The 15,344-nt window shown below is 42.0% G+C and overlaps 1 protein-coding gene across 1 annotated transcript in view; it reads right to left on the bottom strand.

The window, feature by feature from the left end:
* Window positions 1-15,344, bottom strand: part of grtp1a (growth hormone regulated TBC protein 1a) — a 70,608-nt gene that overhangs the window by 54,545 nt on the left and 719 nt on the right. Inside the window, exon 3 of the mRNA XM_043700239.1 lies at window positions 2,194-2,352. Within this exon, the coding sequence (XP_043556174.1) occupies window positions 2,194-2,352 (159 nt within the window). The remainder of the gene's footprint in view (window positions 1-2,193; window positions 2,353-15,344) is intronic.

Genomic DNA, 15,344 nt, shown 5'->3' with positions numbered 1-15,344 from the left:
TTGTTCACTCACTTCAATAGCAACCTTACAGGCTCTGCCTCCCAGCCTTCTAAAATCAGATCAGATCCAGATCATAAAACAGGCTGCACAGGCAGCACTGAGGGTTGAAAGGAAGAACCTTTCTCTCTTGACGGAGGGTTGAAACAGAGAAGAGTACAGATTTAATGTAAGGGGCAGAGGTTCCGAGGAGGTGCAAGGAAAAACCTTTTCACCTAAAGGATGGCAGGAATCTGGAATCACTGCCTGTAAGGGAGGTACAGCCAGAAACCCTCATCACATTGAAGACATATTCGGATGTGTGCTTGCGATGCCATAGCATACAAGACTACTGGCTAAGAAATAGAAAATGGGGTTACAGTAGTTAGGTGGTAGTTTTTGACAGGCATAGACATGATGGGCTGAAGGGCCTTTCTCTATGCTATAGCTCTTTATCACTCTGACTATGATTGATACAAGTACAAGTTTTATTCTGAAACTCTCTCTGTTTCTAGATTCTATGGACAGGAAACAATTCCTTTCTGCATCTGTCTATTCCTTTAAGAATTTCATAAGTTTCTATGAGATCACCCTCATTCATCTAAACTTTAGAAAATACAGGTTTAGTCTTCTCAATCTTTCTTCATAGGACAGCACCACTCTCTCAGTAATTAGTCTAGTGACCCTCCACAATGGTTCCTCTATGGCAAGTAAAACCTTCCTTGGGCAAGGGTCACAGAACTCTCACCAAGGAGGTGCAGACTCGCCAAGACCTCTTTGCTTCGGTACTCAATTTCTCTTGAGAAAAAGACTAACATATAGTTTTCCTTCTGAATTACTTGCTGCATCTGCACGTTAGCTTTGATTGACTTACGAACAAGGATACCTTGACCTTTTTGGGCACAAACATTTTCCAATCTCCCTTCATTTAAGAAATACTCTGTACACTTCTTTCCTCTACCAACCTGGATTAACCTTACACATCCACTTTATGTTCTATCTGCCATGCTATTGTCCACTCACATAGCCTGCCTAAATACTCCTTAAGCCTTTTTGCAACATCCTCAACTCCCATTCCCACTAAATCTTATGTCATCTGCAAATTTGGAAATGTTACAGTTGATTCCCAAATCGAAACCATTGACATGGACGGTAAATAGCTTGGGCCCAAGAATAAGGGCTAGGCAGGATTTCACGGATTACAGCCTGCCAACTGAGAATGTCTCATTTATTCCTATTCTGCTTTTCTTCTGTTAACCTGTGCTCTATCCATGCTCGTATATTATCACGGATCCCATGCCTTTTCATTTTCATTTCTAACCTCCAGGATTTATCAAAAACCTTTTAAAAATCCAAATATACATATCCACTTGTTCCATCTTATTGATTTTGCCAGTAACATCCCAAAAAGTCTCAGGTTTGTCAAGCATCATTTCTCCTTCACAATTCTATGTTGACTCTGCCCATGTCAGGCTAGCAGGTTTGAAGTTCCCCGTCTTCATTCTCCTTCCTTTCTCAAAAAGTGGAATCATATGTGGCTTGCAACCCAGCCCAGTCACTGCCTGTCTCTTGTCATCTAGCTACTTAACCATTTCCTCCCTTCCATCCATCCCTCAACTTATTTTTCTCCATTCTCAGCTCAATACTTCGACTCTTAGTATCAGTTACCCTTAAAGAAGCTTTGCTTTCAAATTTCAACTTATTTTTAGGGAAGAAAATCAAAATTAGAATGAAAAATAGACTTCCTTAATTCATCACTTTCAACGTAAAAGGAAACCAACCACGATAGCAAAGAAAAAAAGAGAGGTTGAAAGAAACAGTATTATAAATCAGCAGACAGCTAATTACTATTTGCTAACTAATTATTGAACTCCTGCGTTGCGCATGTATAATGTGTACATTTATCAGAAACAGTACATTTACACAAACGTCCTGCACGCACCCACAGCTTCCTGTGGTGAAAATTCTTCTCTCGACTTTAAATTGAGAAGTCTAAATTTACGTGGAAAACATGTAAACATCATTCAAAATGTAAAGTCAGGTTAACAGGTGCCCACCAATCTTCGAAATACTTGGCCATTTCCTCACAATATCAGAAATTTCCAATGTTCAAAGTACATTTTTAGACAAAAATTATACAAGTTGTAACACATCAATTAACCAACAGCAGCAAAATGAAATGTCTGAGCTGGTATTGCTTAAACAGAATTGTACTACCTGTTTTAACAGCATCAATCAACTTTGGATCTTCTTCCATTTCCAGCAGCTTCATATAGTAAGCTGGATTTTTTTCCATCTGTGCTTGGGCTCCACTAACAGTCATCCAGATAAGACTGCGATATTCATTTGGAATTCCTTTCCTGATATAGCGTTTCACTGTCGTGGGAATAAAGGCAAGAAGTTAAAAATGTGAAACACAAATGACCCCGAATAACAGGTCACATTCATTAGCAGGTGAGAGAAAGCTTTTTTTCCTGATCATGGGCATGTTTTATGTCTTTACAGTCAATATTTAGCATTTAAAACAATTCTTAAACCTTGTGCAAGATATTATTATCCATTTAAGTTGACTTCTTTTTCAAAGATGTTTGTATGCAGATCAAATGCTGGTGGTATCACAGAGCTTTAAGCTTTTGTTCTCAGCTCCTTTATACAGCTGAGCTCTTCAAAAACTGCAAGACAAATCCCTCCAAAGTGACCATCAATACTCTCACAGAAAATACTTTGTTTACATTAATGAGCTGCAAACCTATGCCAAAATATGTTTGGATGGGGTAGGGTAGCAGGCTTGCTGTAATTAGCAACTGGATTCATACTTAAAACAATCTGGGAAAATATCTAAGAGTATATAAAAGTGCTTGTGTCCTACTCTCTAGAAAATATTGCTGAAGAATCTTCATCTCTCCCAGTTTCAAAAGCCCCTGACAAACCTTTATTCACACAACCACAGAACTATGTTCAGTCCATTAAATCTCACTGAATAAAAGCAAATTACTGCAGATGCTGGAATCTGAAACCAAAGTGTTTTGACAAAGGGTCAGTTAGACTCGAAACGTCAGCTCTTTTCTCTCCTTACAGATGCTGCCAGACCTGCTGAGATTTTCCAGCATTTTCTCTTTTGGCTTTAAATCTCGCTATTCATTTCTTAGTGTGGAAGAAGATGCAGTGGACAGAAAATTGAGTATCTCTCTTTTACAATGCACATTACTTCATCCACTTACATATTTATCCTTTCAGTTGAATGTCTTGATTCACTTCTTGAAATATTTGATTAAAAACATGCTTTACTGTTGTCAGTAATTTGCTCTACTGACCTGCAAGAATTTGAATGCTTTGGGGGGTAAGGTAGTATGTCTTTATCTTATAGGTGGAATGTGGGAGGTTTACATGGCCATTTCTTTGCCATTCGGGGATGCCATCCCCTATTCAGTAATCAATAAGAACATTAGAGTTGGAATTTGACTATTCCCCTGTAGTTACAAAAAAACAATTTGCAACAGATTTGACATTAAAGAGATGATTTACATTACATGGTTTCTGGAGGTAAGATGGCCACTGAATTGTATCTCGAGTGGCATGCAACTGTGAGGGAGTGGCTGGGGGTTGTCTTTTGGGCATTACTAACTGTGATGTAAACGGTGTTGTATAAAGGAAGGACTGTTTCCTTTGTTCAGGGAGAGCTTTTGCCACGACCCTGTAAATCCTGTGAGGTGTTAAAAAGTTTCTCCAAAGCTTGTAGGGTACTGTGCATAATATAATTTAGTTGCTTATTCACAGGCCTTGATGTGTTGCAATTGCATCAAGTCTGTAAGGAAAAAGAACCTAACAGGTGCAAAGCAGGGACGGTTGTTGGACTGGGGTCTGGCACACATGATCAGACCATGTGGGGAAGCCCTGTGCTGAGCTACTGCAATATAACTTATAACTTATTCTTTAAGTGCTGTAAAGTAATGCAACAACTTTTCTTTTTATTCCTCTTTTGGATCTAAGATTTGTACCTAGGAATATCTAAGATGGTACCACAAGAGGCAACACTAACTTTTCACTGTACTCCTATATTCCTCCCTGGAGTACACGTGATAACAAAGGATATTATATTATTAAGCAATTGTAGAGATAGTGGGGACAGGTGGGCGCAGGGATTTAGATCCCTTGAAGTTGCTTGCCTCAATACTTAGTGCACTAAGAACTAATCCCATATGCTTTCTTTAAGCCAAGAACTGTAGAAGAATTCTTAAACGTAGCCTGACCAGGATCCTACAGAGGGAACTTCATTATTTTTGAGAACTATACCCCATCAACAAATCTGACTGGTTTATTGAGAGTTTTATTTGCTTTGATTCAGCTACTGGCCATAACTAAATTTCATAGATCAGGCATTTCCATGGCCTACCTTGCAGTTTTGATGGTCAACCTATCCTCCCCAGCATTTTGCCTTCATAGACACCCAATCCCAAGCGTCTGCTCTGAAACTCTCATCAATCCCTTTTTACTTCTCGATTCAACTATTCCAATACATATTTGGCCAGGGGTCACACTGCATCTTCCATAAAGTTAAACATTCAACACTGCAGCCTGCATTTTAACTCTCTCTCTGTCACATTAACTCTGCTTGATGACCTTTATGGGTAATGTCTTGATTTTGATACGCTTATCCTTATTTTCAAACTCTTTCATTGCCTCGCCTCTCCTCGTCTTCATAACATTCTCCAGCCTTCCAATCTGTCAAGATTTTGGCACTCTTCCAACTCCAACCTTTTGCACATCCTTACTGAAGTGCTGCACCACTCAGGCATGTTTTCAGCTGCCTCTGTTCCAAACAATGGAATATACTGTTTAAATCCCTCACTTTATCTCTCTCCACTCCTTTAAGATGTTCCTTGAAATTTAATCTCTGATTAAGCTTTTGGGTGGACTATCGTAATATGGCTTTGAAGTGTCGTATTTTGTTTGGTAAAATACCTTGATGCATTTCATGTTACTTTGTTAGAAGGTATCACAAAAGTCTAGAAGAACAGAAGATCATTGGCTGTAGCAACAGAAGTTGGCTATTTACCAACTGTTGAGTTGCTCTGCCATCCGATGAGATCATGGCTGCTCTGACAATCCTCAACTCCACATTACTACCTTTTTCCTATAATCCTCAATTCCATTATTGATCAAAAATCTGATTACCTTTTCACATCTCCTCTGAACATTACACATTCAGAATAGTTTGATTTTATTACTGTACTTGACACCTGTAACGAAGCACACTTCATCTTTATCTTCAGGTCTTTTCCTCTGATAGTCCAAACATAAATGAAAGTAGAAAGCACCTTTGAATATAAAACTAGCATTGTTACATATAATTGATCCAAGCTCCCACTATATATGAGGCACACAAATAAGTCAGGCTAGATTACTTAGTGTGGAAACAGGCCCTTCGGCCCAACAAGTCCACACCGACCCTCTGAAGAGCAACCCACCCAGATCCATTCGCCTACATTTACCCCTTCACCTCACACTACAGGCAATTTAGCATGGCCAATTCACCTAACCTGTACATTTTTGGACTGTGGGAGGAAACCGGAGCACCAGGAGGAAGCTCACGCAGACACGGGGAGAATGTGCAAACTCCACACAGACAGTTGCCTGAGGCGGGAATTGAACCCAGGTCTCTGGCGCTGTGTGGCAGCAGTGCTAACCACTGTGCCACTAGACAGAATAACTATCCTCAGCTAGCAAGGATAGGCAACAACAAGACACCTAAAGAATGTTTTGTGTGAAAGACATCTGATATTCACCATTGTTTTTATTAGTTAAGCTAAGATGCATACTACATATTAGTTCTACCTCACAGGGACTTGTGTTTAGGTCTTCAATTTTGGTATAGTCATTTTGTGGATATGCATCAGTTTGGTAACATATAGCCAGGGCCAAAGGGTTTACAAAGAAAGATTTTGAAAAGCTCTTGGCTGTTGACTCCACAGAACAGAAATAGCATAATATAAAAGAGGATATCTAGAAGAACAAGGCCAGCAGATATACCTGAACATCAGCAATTGCAAATTCCCCTTCAAACCGCACATCATCCCAAATTGCAACAATACTGGCTCCTTAATTATTGCTCTCAGAAACCTGAAACTCCCTTTGTAACATTGCTGGGAATAAGCATTCAACAGATGAACTACAACTGTTCAAGGAGGTGGTTCACCAACTCAAGGGAAATTAGAGATCAGTAGCAAATTACAGTTTTGCTCGCTTTTCTTGAAGGGATAAAACAAGTTAGTATGAATTGTTTCTGAGCTCTCAGATGTTGTTAAGGTGAATGCATGAGTGAAGGTGATAAGCATGGGAAAAGGAGCACAAGTTGTGCAATTCAGAGTTTCTGACTGCTCAGCATTTTTGGGAGAGCGACACTCATTCGCCCCATACCCAGGCTCGCTCAACGTCACGTTTCACAATGTGAGAAATGTGTCAATATTGTGTTGAGAAATTTTGGTAGAAATATCTTTTTAAAAAGGAGAACAACATTTGAGGAACTTTGTGAAACTACTGTAAATCTACCATGAGGACCACAGCTATCTATCTCCATTAGAATGGGAGAATTGGTTGTGCATGGTTTGAGTGCTCCACTCTGCAGGCATGGGATAAGGTGACACAGACCACCATGAGCTACCAAAGGCATCACGACTGACTGAGCAGGTTGAGTCCAGGCCAAACCTCTCAAAATGTGTGCATAGAATCAGAGGAGATAGAAGAAGCACTAAATGATTTTTTTTTTGTCAGTATTCACACTGGAAAAAGATAATGTTGTCCTGGAGAATATTGAGAAACAGGCTACTAGACTAGATGGGATTGATGTTTACAAGGAGGAGGTGTTAGAAATTCTGGAAAGTGTGAAAATAGATAAATTCCCTGGGCTGGATGGGATTTATCCCAGGATTCTCTGGGAAGCCAGGTAGGAGACTGCTGAGCATTTGGCTTTGATCTTTATGTCATTATTATCTACAGGAATAGTACCAGAAAACTGGAGGATAGCAAATGTTGTTCCCTTGTTCAAGAAGGGAGTAGAGACAACCCTGGTAATTACAGACCAGTGAGCCTTACTTCGGTTGTGGGTAAAGTGTTGGAAAAGGTTATAACATAGGATTTATAATCATCTCGATAGGAATAATTTGAATAGAGATAATCAACACTATTTTGTGAAGGGGTGTTTGTGCCTCACAAACCTTACGGAGTTCTTTGAAAAGGTGACCAAACAGATGGACGAGGGTAAAGCAGTTGATGTGGTGTATATGGATTTCAGTAAGGCATTTGATAAGGTTCCCCATTGTAAGGTATTGCAGAAAATATGGAGGCATGGGATTGAGGGTGATTTAGTGGTTTGGATCAGAAATTGGCTAGCTGAAAGATGACAGAGGGTGGTTGGTGATGGGAAATGTTCATCCTGGAGTTCAGTTACTAATGGTGTATCGCAAAGATCTGTTTTGGGTCCACTGTTGTTTGTCATTTTTATAAATGACCTGAATGAGGACGTAGAAGGATGAGTTAGTAAATTTGTGGACTTTACTAAGGTCAGTAGAGTTGTGGATAGTGCCAAAGGATGTTGTATGTTACAGAAGGACATAGTTAGGCTGCAGAGCTGGGCTGAGAGGTGGCAAATGAAGTTTAAAGCAGAAAAGTGTGAGGTGACTCACTTTGGAAGGAGTAACAGGAATGCAGAGTACTGATCGAATGGTAAGATTTTTAGTTTTGGAGATGAGCAGAGAGATCTCGGTGTCCATGTGCATAGATACCTCAAGGTTGATAGGGCTGTTAAGGCGGCATATGGTGTATTAGCTTTTATTGGTTGAGGAATTGAGGTTCGGAACCATGAGGTCATGCTGCAGCTGTACAAAACTCTGGTGCCGCCACACTTGGAGTATTGTGTACAGTTCTGGTCACTGTGTTATAGGAATGATGTGGAAGCTTAGGAAAGGGTTCAGAGGAGATTTACTAGGATGTTGCCTGGTATGGAGGGAAGGTCTTAAGAAGAAAGGCCAAGGGGCTGGAGGCTGTTTTCGTTCGGGAGAAGGAAGTTGAGGGGTGACTAATTGTGATTTAAGACAATCAGAGGGTTAGATAGGGTGGACAGTGCGAGCCTTTTTCCGAAGATGGTGATGGCCAGCATGAGGGGGTATAGCTTCAAACTGAAGGTTGATAGATATAGGACAGATATCAGAGGTAGTTTCTTTATTCAGAGTAGTAGGGGTGTGGAATGCCCTGTCAGCAACAATTGTAGACTTGTCATATTTACGGGCATTTAAATGGACATCGATAATCATACGGAGGAGAATGGAATAGTGTAGATTAGATGGGCGTCAGATTGGTTTCACAGGGTGGCACAACATCGAGGGCTGAAGAAGGGCCTGTACTGCGCTGTAATGTTCTATGTTTTGTAATATTTTAAGGTAGCCTAGACTCTAACTTTTTGTTATTTTTAAAAGGCAGGTGTGAATTGGGTGTTCAAGGTGTGATGCAGCTGGTCAAACCACTCGGCTTTAAGCAAAACAGAATTTACTTAAATGCTACAGTTGCAACACAAACAAGAGAAAACAAAATTTAGAATAACTTAACTGTTGGAAAACTTAACCTACCTCTTACAGCAGCTACTAATTAATTGTTCCAATACAGTAAAATCCCATAAACATATCCCTTGGCAAAATGGTAAATTCAAACACATATTTGCAGGCAGGAGAGTGGCGCAAAGCAAGGACTATTGAAGGGAACAGTTCTTATGGAAGCAGAGAGGGGTGGGGAGAATGATGTTCTTGGTCTAGTTGGAGTTGGCAGAAGTGTTTAAGAATGATGTGTTGAATGCAGTGACTGGTGGAGTGATAGGTGAGGACAAAGGGGATTCTGTCTTTATTGTGTTGGGAGGAGGGGATGTTTAGAGTAGTGGAACACGGAATGGAGGCGGTGCAGCGGAGGGGTCTCTGGATGACAGAAAGAGAAAAAGCACATTGTTCAACATAGCTGGACATCTGGGAGCCTCGCGAGTAGAACGTCTCTTCGTACAAGCAGATGCGGCGGAGGTGGAAGAATTGGGACAACGGGATGGAGTTCTTGCAGGATAAGGTGCAGTTCAGGCAGTTATGGGAGTCTATGGGTTTGTAGTAAATGTCCATCTGGAGACTGCCGCTGGAGATGGAAATGGTGAAGGCATGAAAGGGGAGGGAGGTGTCCGAGATGGACCAAGTGAATTTGAGGGCAGGGTGGATTTTGTGGGCGAAGTTAATGAACTGGTCCAGTTCAGCTTGGGTGCAGGACACTGCACTGATGCAGTCATCAATGTAACGGCAGAAGAGTTGGGGCACAGCGCCAATGGCCAGCCGCTTGATTTGGAGGAAATGGGAGGAGTTAAAGGAAAACATATTGAAGGTGAGGACCAGTTTGGCAAGGCACAAGAGGGTAATGGAGGAGGGGGACTGGATGGGTCTGTTGGAGAGGAAGAAATTCAGGGCCTGGAGACCATCCCTATGGGAATGGACGTATCTAAGTACTGCACATCCATAGTGAAGATAAAGCACTAGGGGCTGCGGAACTGGAACTTGCTAAAGAGATGGAGAGCGTGTTTGGTATCACAGATGTAGGTGGTAGGTGCCTGAACTAAGGTGAACAGGATAGAGTCGAGGTGGGACGAGATGCGTTTGGTGGGGCGGGTGCATGCCGAGACGATTGATCGGACGGGGTAGTTGGGCTTGTGGATCTTGGGGACCAGGTAGAACTGGGCAGTACAGGGCTGGGGGACTGAGATTGGAGGCAGTGGAGGGTACCGACAGCGAAGAATGCAGAAGGGCATGCCAGGACTAGCACAAGGCACATAAAAACGAAGCAACAACACAGAACTATCTTTGCGCCAAACAGCAAAAGCAGCATAGACAGCGAAACAGACAGAGATAAGTGATTCCACAACAAAAAGATCAGATCTATGTTCTGCATTCCTACTACATCCTGTTGTGAATAGTGGTAGAAAAGTAAATAACTCACTGAAGAAGGTAGCCTGACAAGTATCCCCATCCTCAATGGCAAGGGATCCTGCCACATCAGTGCAAAAGGTGAGGCTGAAGCATCCCTAACAATTTTTGGCCAGATTTGCCCAATAAAATGATTCATCTTGGTCTTCTCCAGAGGTCCTCAGCATCACAGATGCCAGTCTTCAGCCAATTCTATTCATTCCATGTTGCAGGAGGTAATGGAAAACTACTGGACCCTGACAACTTTCTGGCAATAAAACTGAAAATGTGCTCCAGAACTTGCCTCACCCCTAGCCAAGCTGTTCCAGGGCAGCTACAACATGGTCAAATACAAAATTGCCTTATATTCTATACTCAAAAACAGGACTAACCAAGCCTGAACAATTATTGCTCCGTCAGTTTACTTTCAAACATCAGTAAAGTGATGGAGGGGGTCATCAACAGTGCTATCAAGCAGGACATGCTTTGCAGCAACCAGCTCAGTGATGCTCAGTTTGAGTTCTGTCAGGACCACTCATAATAATCTTTGGTCAAACATGGTCAAAAGAGCTGAATGCCTAGAGATGAGGACAGAGTCACAGTCCTTGAATAGATTTTTTGATTTATTTATTGTCATGACTGTCTCACAATCATGTCTCACAAACTTGATTGAGTTTTTTGAAGAAGTAACAAAGAGGATTGATGAGGGCAGAGCAATGGACTTCAGTAAGATGTTCGACAAGGTTCCTCATGGGAGACTGGTTAGCAAGGTTAGATCTCATGAAATGCAGGGAGTTCTAGCCATTGGGATACAGAACTGACTCAAAGGTAGAAGATAGAGGGTGGTGGAGGAGGGTTGCTTTTCAGACTGGAGGCCTGTGACCAGTAGAGTGCCTCAAGGATTGATGCTGGGTCCACTGCTTTTTGTCATTGAAAAATGATTTGGATGTGAGCATAAGAGGTATAGCGAGTAATTTTGCAGATGGCTCCAAAATTGGAGGTGCCGCAGACAGCAAAGAAGGCTACCTCAGAATACAATGAGATCTTGATCATTTAATGGGCTGAGGAGTGGCAGATGTAGAGTTGAATTTAAAATAATGAGAGGTGTTGCATTTTGAAAAAGCAAATCAGAGCAGGACTTATACACTTAATGGTAAGGTCCTAGGGAGTAATGCTGAACAAAGAGACCTTGGAGTTTAGGTTCATAGCTCCTTGAAAGTGCAGATAGATAGGATAGTGAAGGCATTCGGTATGCTTTCCTTTATTGGTCAGAGTATTGAGTACAGGAGTTGGGAGGTCATTTTGCAGCTGTACAGGACATTGGTTAGGTCACTGTTGGAATATTGCGTGCAAGTCTGGTCTCCTTCCTACTGGAAAGATGATGTTGTGAAACTTGAAATGGTTCAGAAAAGATTTACAAGCATGTTGCCAGAGTTGGAGGATTTGAGCGATAGGGAGAGGTTGAATAGGCTAGGGCTGTTTTCCCTGGAGCATCGGAGGCTGAGGGGTGACGTTATAGAGGTTTATAAAATCATGAGGGACATGGATAGGATCAATAGATGTGATCTTTTCCCTGGGGTGGGGGACTCCAGAACTAGAGGGCATAGGTTTAGGGTGAGAGGGGAAAGATATAAAAGGGACCTAAGGGGCAAACACAGAGGGTGATGCGTGTGTGGAATGAGCTGCCAGAAGAAGTGGTGGAGGCTGATACAATTACAACATTTAAAAGACATCTGCATGGGTACATGAATAGGAAGGGTTTGGAGGGAAATAGGCCAAGTGCTGGCAAATGGCACTAGATGAGGGTTAGGGTATCTGGTTAGTATGAACAAGGTCTATTTCCATGCTGTACATCTCTATGACTAGGGGGCAAACCCTCCACTGGTTGGAGTCAGACCTAGCACAATGAAAAATGGCTGTGGGTGGAGGTCAGTCATCTCAGCTCCAGGACATCTCTGTATGAGATCCTCAGGGTAGTGTCCTCGGCCCATATAATCCTCAGCTGCTTCAAATGATGTTCCCTCCAGTATAAGGTCAGAACTGGGGATTCACTGATGATTGAACAATGTTCAGCACCATTTGCACATCCTGTAAGGTTTCTAGTTTGTGATCAGTAATTTGCTGATTTTTAGGTGGTTTGAATCACTCCCGGATCCATGGTCCTGACAGTGGACTTAATTGGGAAATGTGAAATGAAGAAGGCAGTAGGCAGGTGTTTCAGGACAAGAGAATTTGTGTTTATTTAATTACAAAAGAAAGATAAGTGTAATACAAGAAATAAAGGGCAAATGCAATAAAACAGTGAAATTGACATAATAATACAGAGGACAGGAATTAGATACACTGTTAAATTGAATACAGGTTAAACCCTATTAGATCTAAACAGCTGGGTTTTATCACAGAAACTATTATTAGGCTTCCTACCCTTGGGTTTCACTGCCCTGTAACCACCGACCTCACCCTCCCTGCTAGCTAGTTTGGAAATTTTGGGGTGTCAGGAATTAAGTTCACCACTGGGGAGAATTTGTTATTTTGAAGTACAGCTGACTGTTGCTGCTTACCATACCCAGTGCCTCGATGAAGACTTCGAACAGTGTTGGCCATCAGTCTGGGTTGAGTCAGCTGATGCGGTAGGATGCACATAGGATATCCTAAGTACTTGGTTCTTATTTTGTGGTGGTTTTGCAAGCTGGTTTTTACCTCAGGATGTGTCTGATGCCTTGTGGTTTGATCAGGTCAGTAGTTTTCGGAGGTTAAAAACAATGACTGCAGATGCTGGAAACCAGATTCTGGATCAATGGTGCTGGAAGAGCACAGCAATTCAGGCAGCATCGAGGGCTTCCAGTTTTCGGAGGTTGTCTGTCGCAGGTCTGCAGATCATGGTCAGTCGCCATTAGTTCCCTGGCAAGGAACAGGTCTGTGTCTTCAGGTCTTAGGAGTGTCTTGGGGATCTCTCTTCTGGAGGAGTCTGTGAGGATCGCTTTGTGGATGGTAGCTATCTGGGATCCTTCTCCTGCTGGTAGCTGTGGGGAATAACCCACCCAGGTCAAATGAAGGCCTGCAATTGTACAAAATTGCAAGACTCTTGTCTCCCTGCCAAATCTGTTTTCCTACAATAGTATCTTCATTGTTTGGGATGAATTGATCTTCCTGATTATTAGAGTAGGTGCAAATGTCTTTTCCATCGGGATAAACAGGCTTCCTGATTGTATGGAATGTCCTGTGTTTATGCGATTTAATACCAATTGAAGTTGGAGGTCTTGGAATTTGTGCAGACTCCAAGTTGCCTGAATTCAGTTTGTCATAAAGATTAGTTCATTGTACTTGTAGGGCTGAGATCTGAATGGGTTTCCTCAACTTCCAGACAAACTGCACCTGTACATTCCAGCATAGCTCAGGTGCTGGGATTTTCTTTGTTAAGTTTAATTTCAAAAAACAAACTCAAAGATTCTGATAGAAGCCCAGAAATTTTAGATGGTATGAATCTTCTCAAAATGATTGAGACTTTTTGCTCAACCCTAGAATTCTCAGATACTGAAACAATGTGTCCAAATGCAGCAAAACCTGGGCAATATCTAGGTTTGGGCTCACAAATGGCAAGTAACACGTGATAGAATCTAACCATGCCTTTTGACATTCAATGTCATTACTATCACTAATTACTCCACTAATCAACAACATTTTAGGGGTTTACCATTGACCAAAAATTGAAGTTGATGAGGTATTTAAATATAGTGGCTACAACAGCAGATCAGAGGTGAGGAATCCTGTAGGGAGTAGCTTACCTTCTGACTCCCTAAAGACTGTCCACATTTATAAATCATGTCAGGAGTGTGATGGAATACTCCCTACTTGCCTGGATATGTAGCTCCAACAAAACTCAAGAAGCTTGACACCATCCAGGACAAAGCAGCACACATGATTAAAACCACATCCACACCACATCCACACCACCAACATTCTGTAGCAGCAGTGTGTACCATCCACAAGATGCAATGCATAAATTCACCAAAGCTCCTTAGACAACGCCTTCAAAACCCATGAGTAGTACAATGCAGAAAACAAAGGCAGAAGCTATATGGGAACAACACCTCCTACAAGTTCCTATCCAACTGCTCAGTAACCTGACTTGGAAATATACAGCTGTCCTGTCAGTGTTGCTGACTCAAAATTCTGGAACTCTTCCCAACAACATTGTGGAACTGTCTACAATAAATTGACTTTAGTGGTCTATGAAGGCAGCTCACCACCACCTTCTCAAAGACAACCATGATGGGCAATATATGCTGGCGTAGTCAGTGACACCCATATCACAAGATATGAATAAAAGAAACAGAACACGTACCTGGAAACATCAAAATGCAATGTGTGATACCATGTATGAAGTGTAGCACAGCTCACCATAAACATCACACAATGCCAGTCCTGACTCGCAGGGCTGACTGATCTTGAGGGTTGTGGCTTCAAGCTCCATTACACAACCGTCAGCCCATAATTTAGGCAGACAGTCACAGTACTGAGTACTGTAATCAGTGGTAATGCCTTTTGGGTGAGATATTAAAAGCAAACCTGCGGCTGTCCTCAGGTGACGTTAAACAAATCCCAGGGCATTGTTTCAAATAAGAACAGGGACTCTCACACATGTTCTGGCCAATATTTAGCCCTTAACCAACATTGTACATCAAGTTCCCCCACTATGTACTGATTGCTGTTTGAGAGAATAGGCTGTGCATTGTTATTACAGCAACACTTCAATTGGATTAACCCATATGTAAAGAAGTGTGCGCCATTTTATTCCAGGATAAAAACCAGGAAGCTGAAGTAATCAATAATGTGGCAAAGTACAATACATGCTAATCAGCAAGTTTATTCTCGTAAAAGCAACTTACTATCAGGAACCATACACCATCAGCAAAAGCAAGTTTCAAACCAAACAAAACATCAAAGGATTAAATCCGCATATGGAATCAGCTCTTAAAATACAGACAGTACAAATAGCAAAGGTGACACAAAGAATTTATAAAGCACCTGTAACACTACAGAAGCCCCCACCCCAAGATGTTTCAGAACAGCAATAGTCAAAGAAAAATTGACCAAAAATTGAGTGAATGGGCACTCTGAGATAAGAAAGTTGCATGGTTACAGGCTGACAGCTGGGGAGCAGAACTGACTGAACCTACAGACACTAGGTAAGGGCAGGTTTGAGTACTGGGGCAGGGAGAGGGATGGCCGCAAGGGCAGGTCTCAGTACTCAAAGGGGGTGGGGTTGGTTACAGGGCCAGGTCTCAACATGGTGGGAGGAGGGGGGATTTGGCTGGCTGGTTACAGGGGCAGGGGTTGGTTACAGAGGCAGGTCTCAGTTGTCAAGGGGGCAGGGGTTGGTTACAG

This window comes from Chiloscyllium plagiosum, chromosome 12, assembly GCF_004010195.1.
Source record: "Chiloscyllium plagiosum isolate BGI_BamShark_2017 chromosome 12, ASM401019v2, whole genome shotgun sequence".
Taxonomy (NCBI): domain Eukaryota; kingdom Metazoa; phylum Chordata; class Chondrichthyes; order Orectolobiformes; family Hemiscylliidae; genus Chiloscyllium; species Chiloscyllium plagiosum.
The sequence above is the reverse complement of the archived record's forward strand: the minus strand, read 5'-3'. Positions and strand labels throughout refer to the sequence as shown.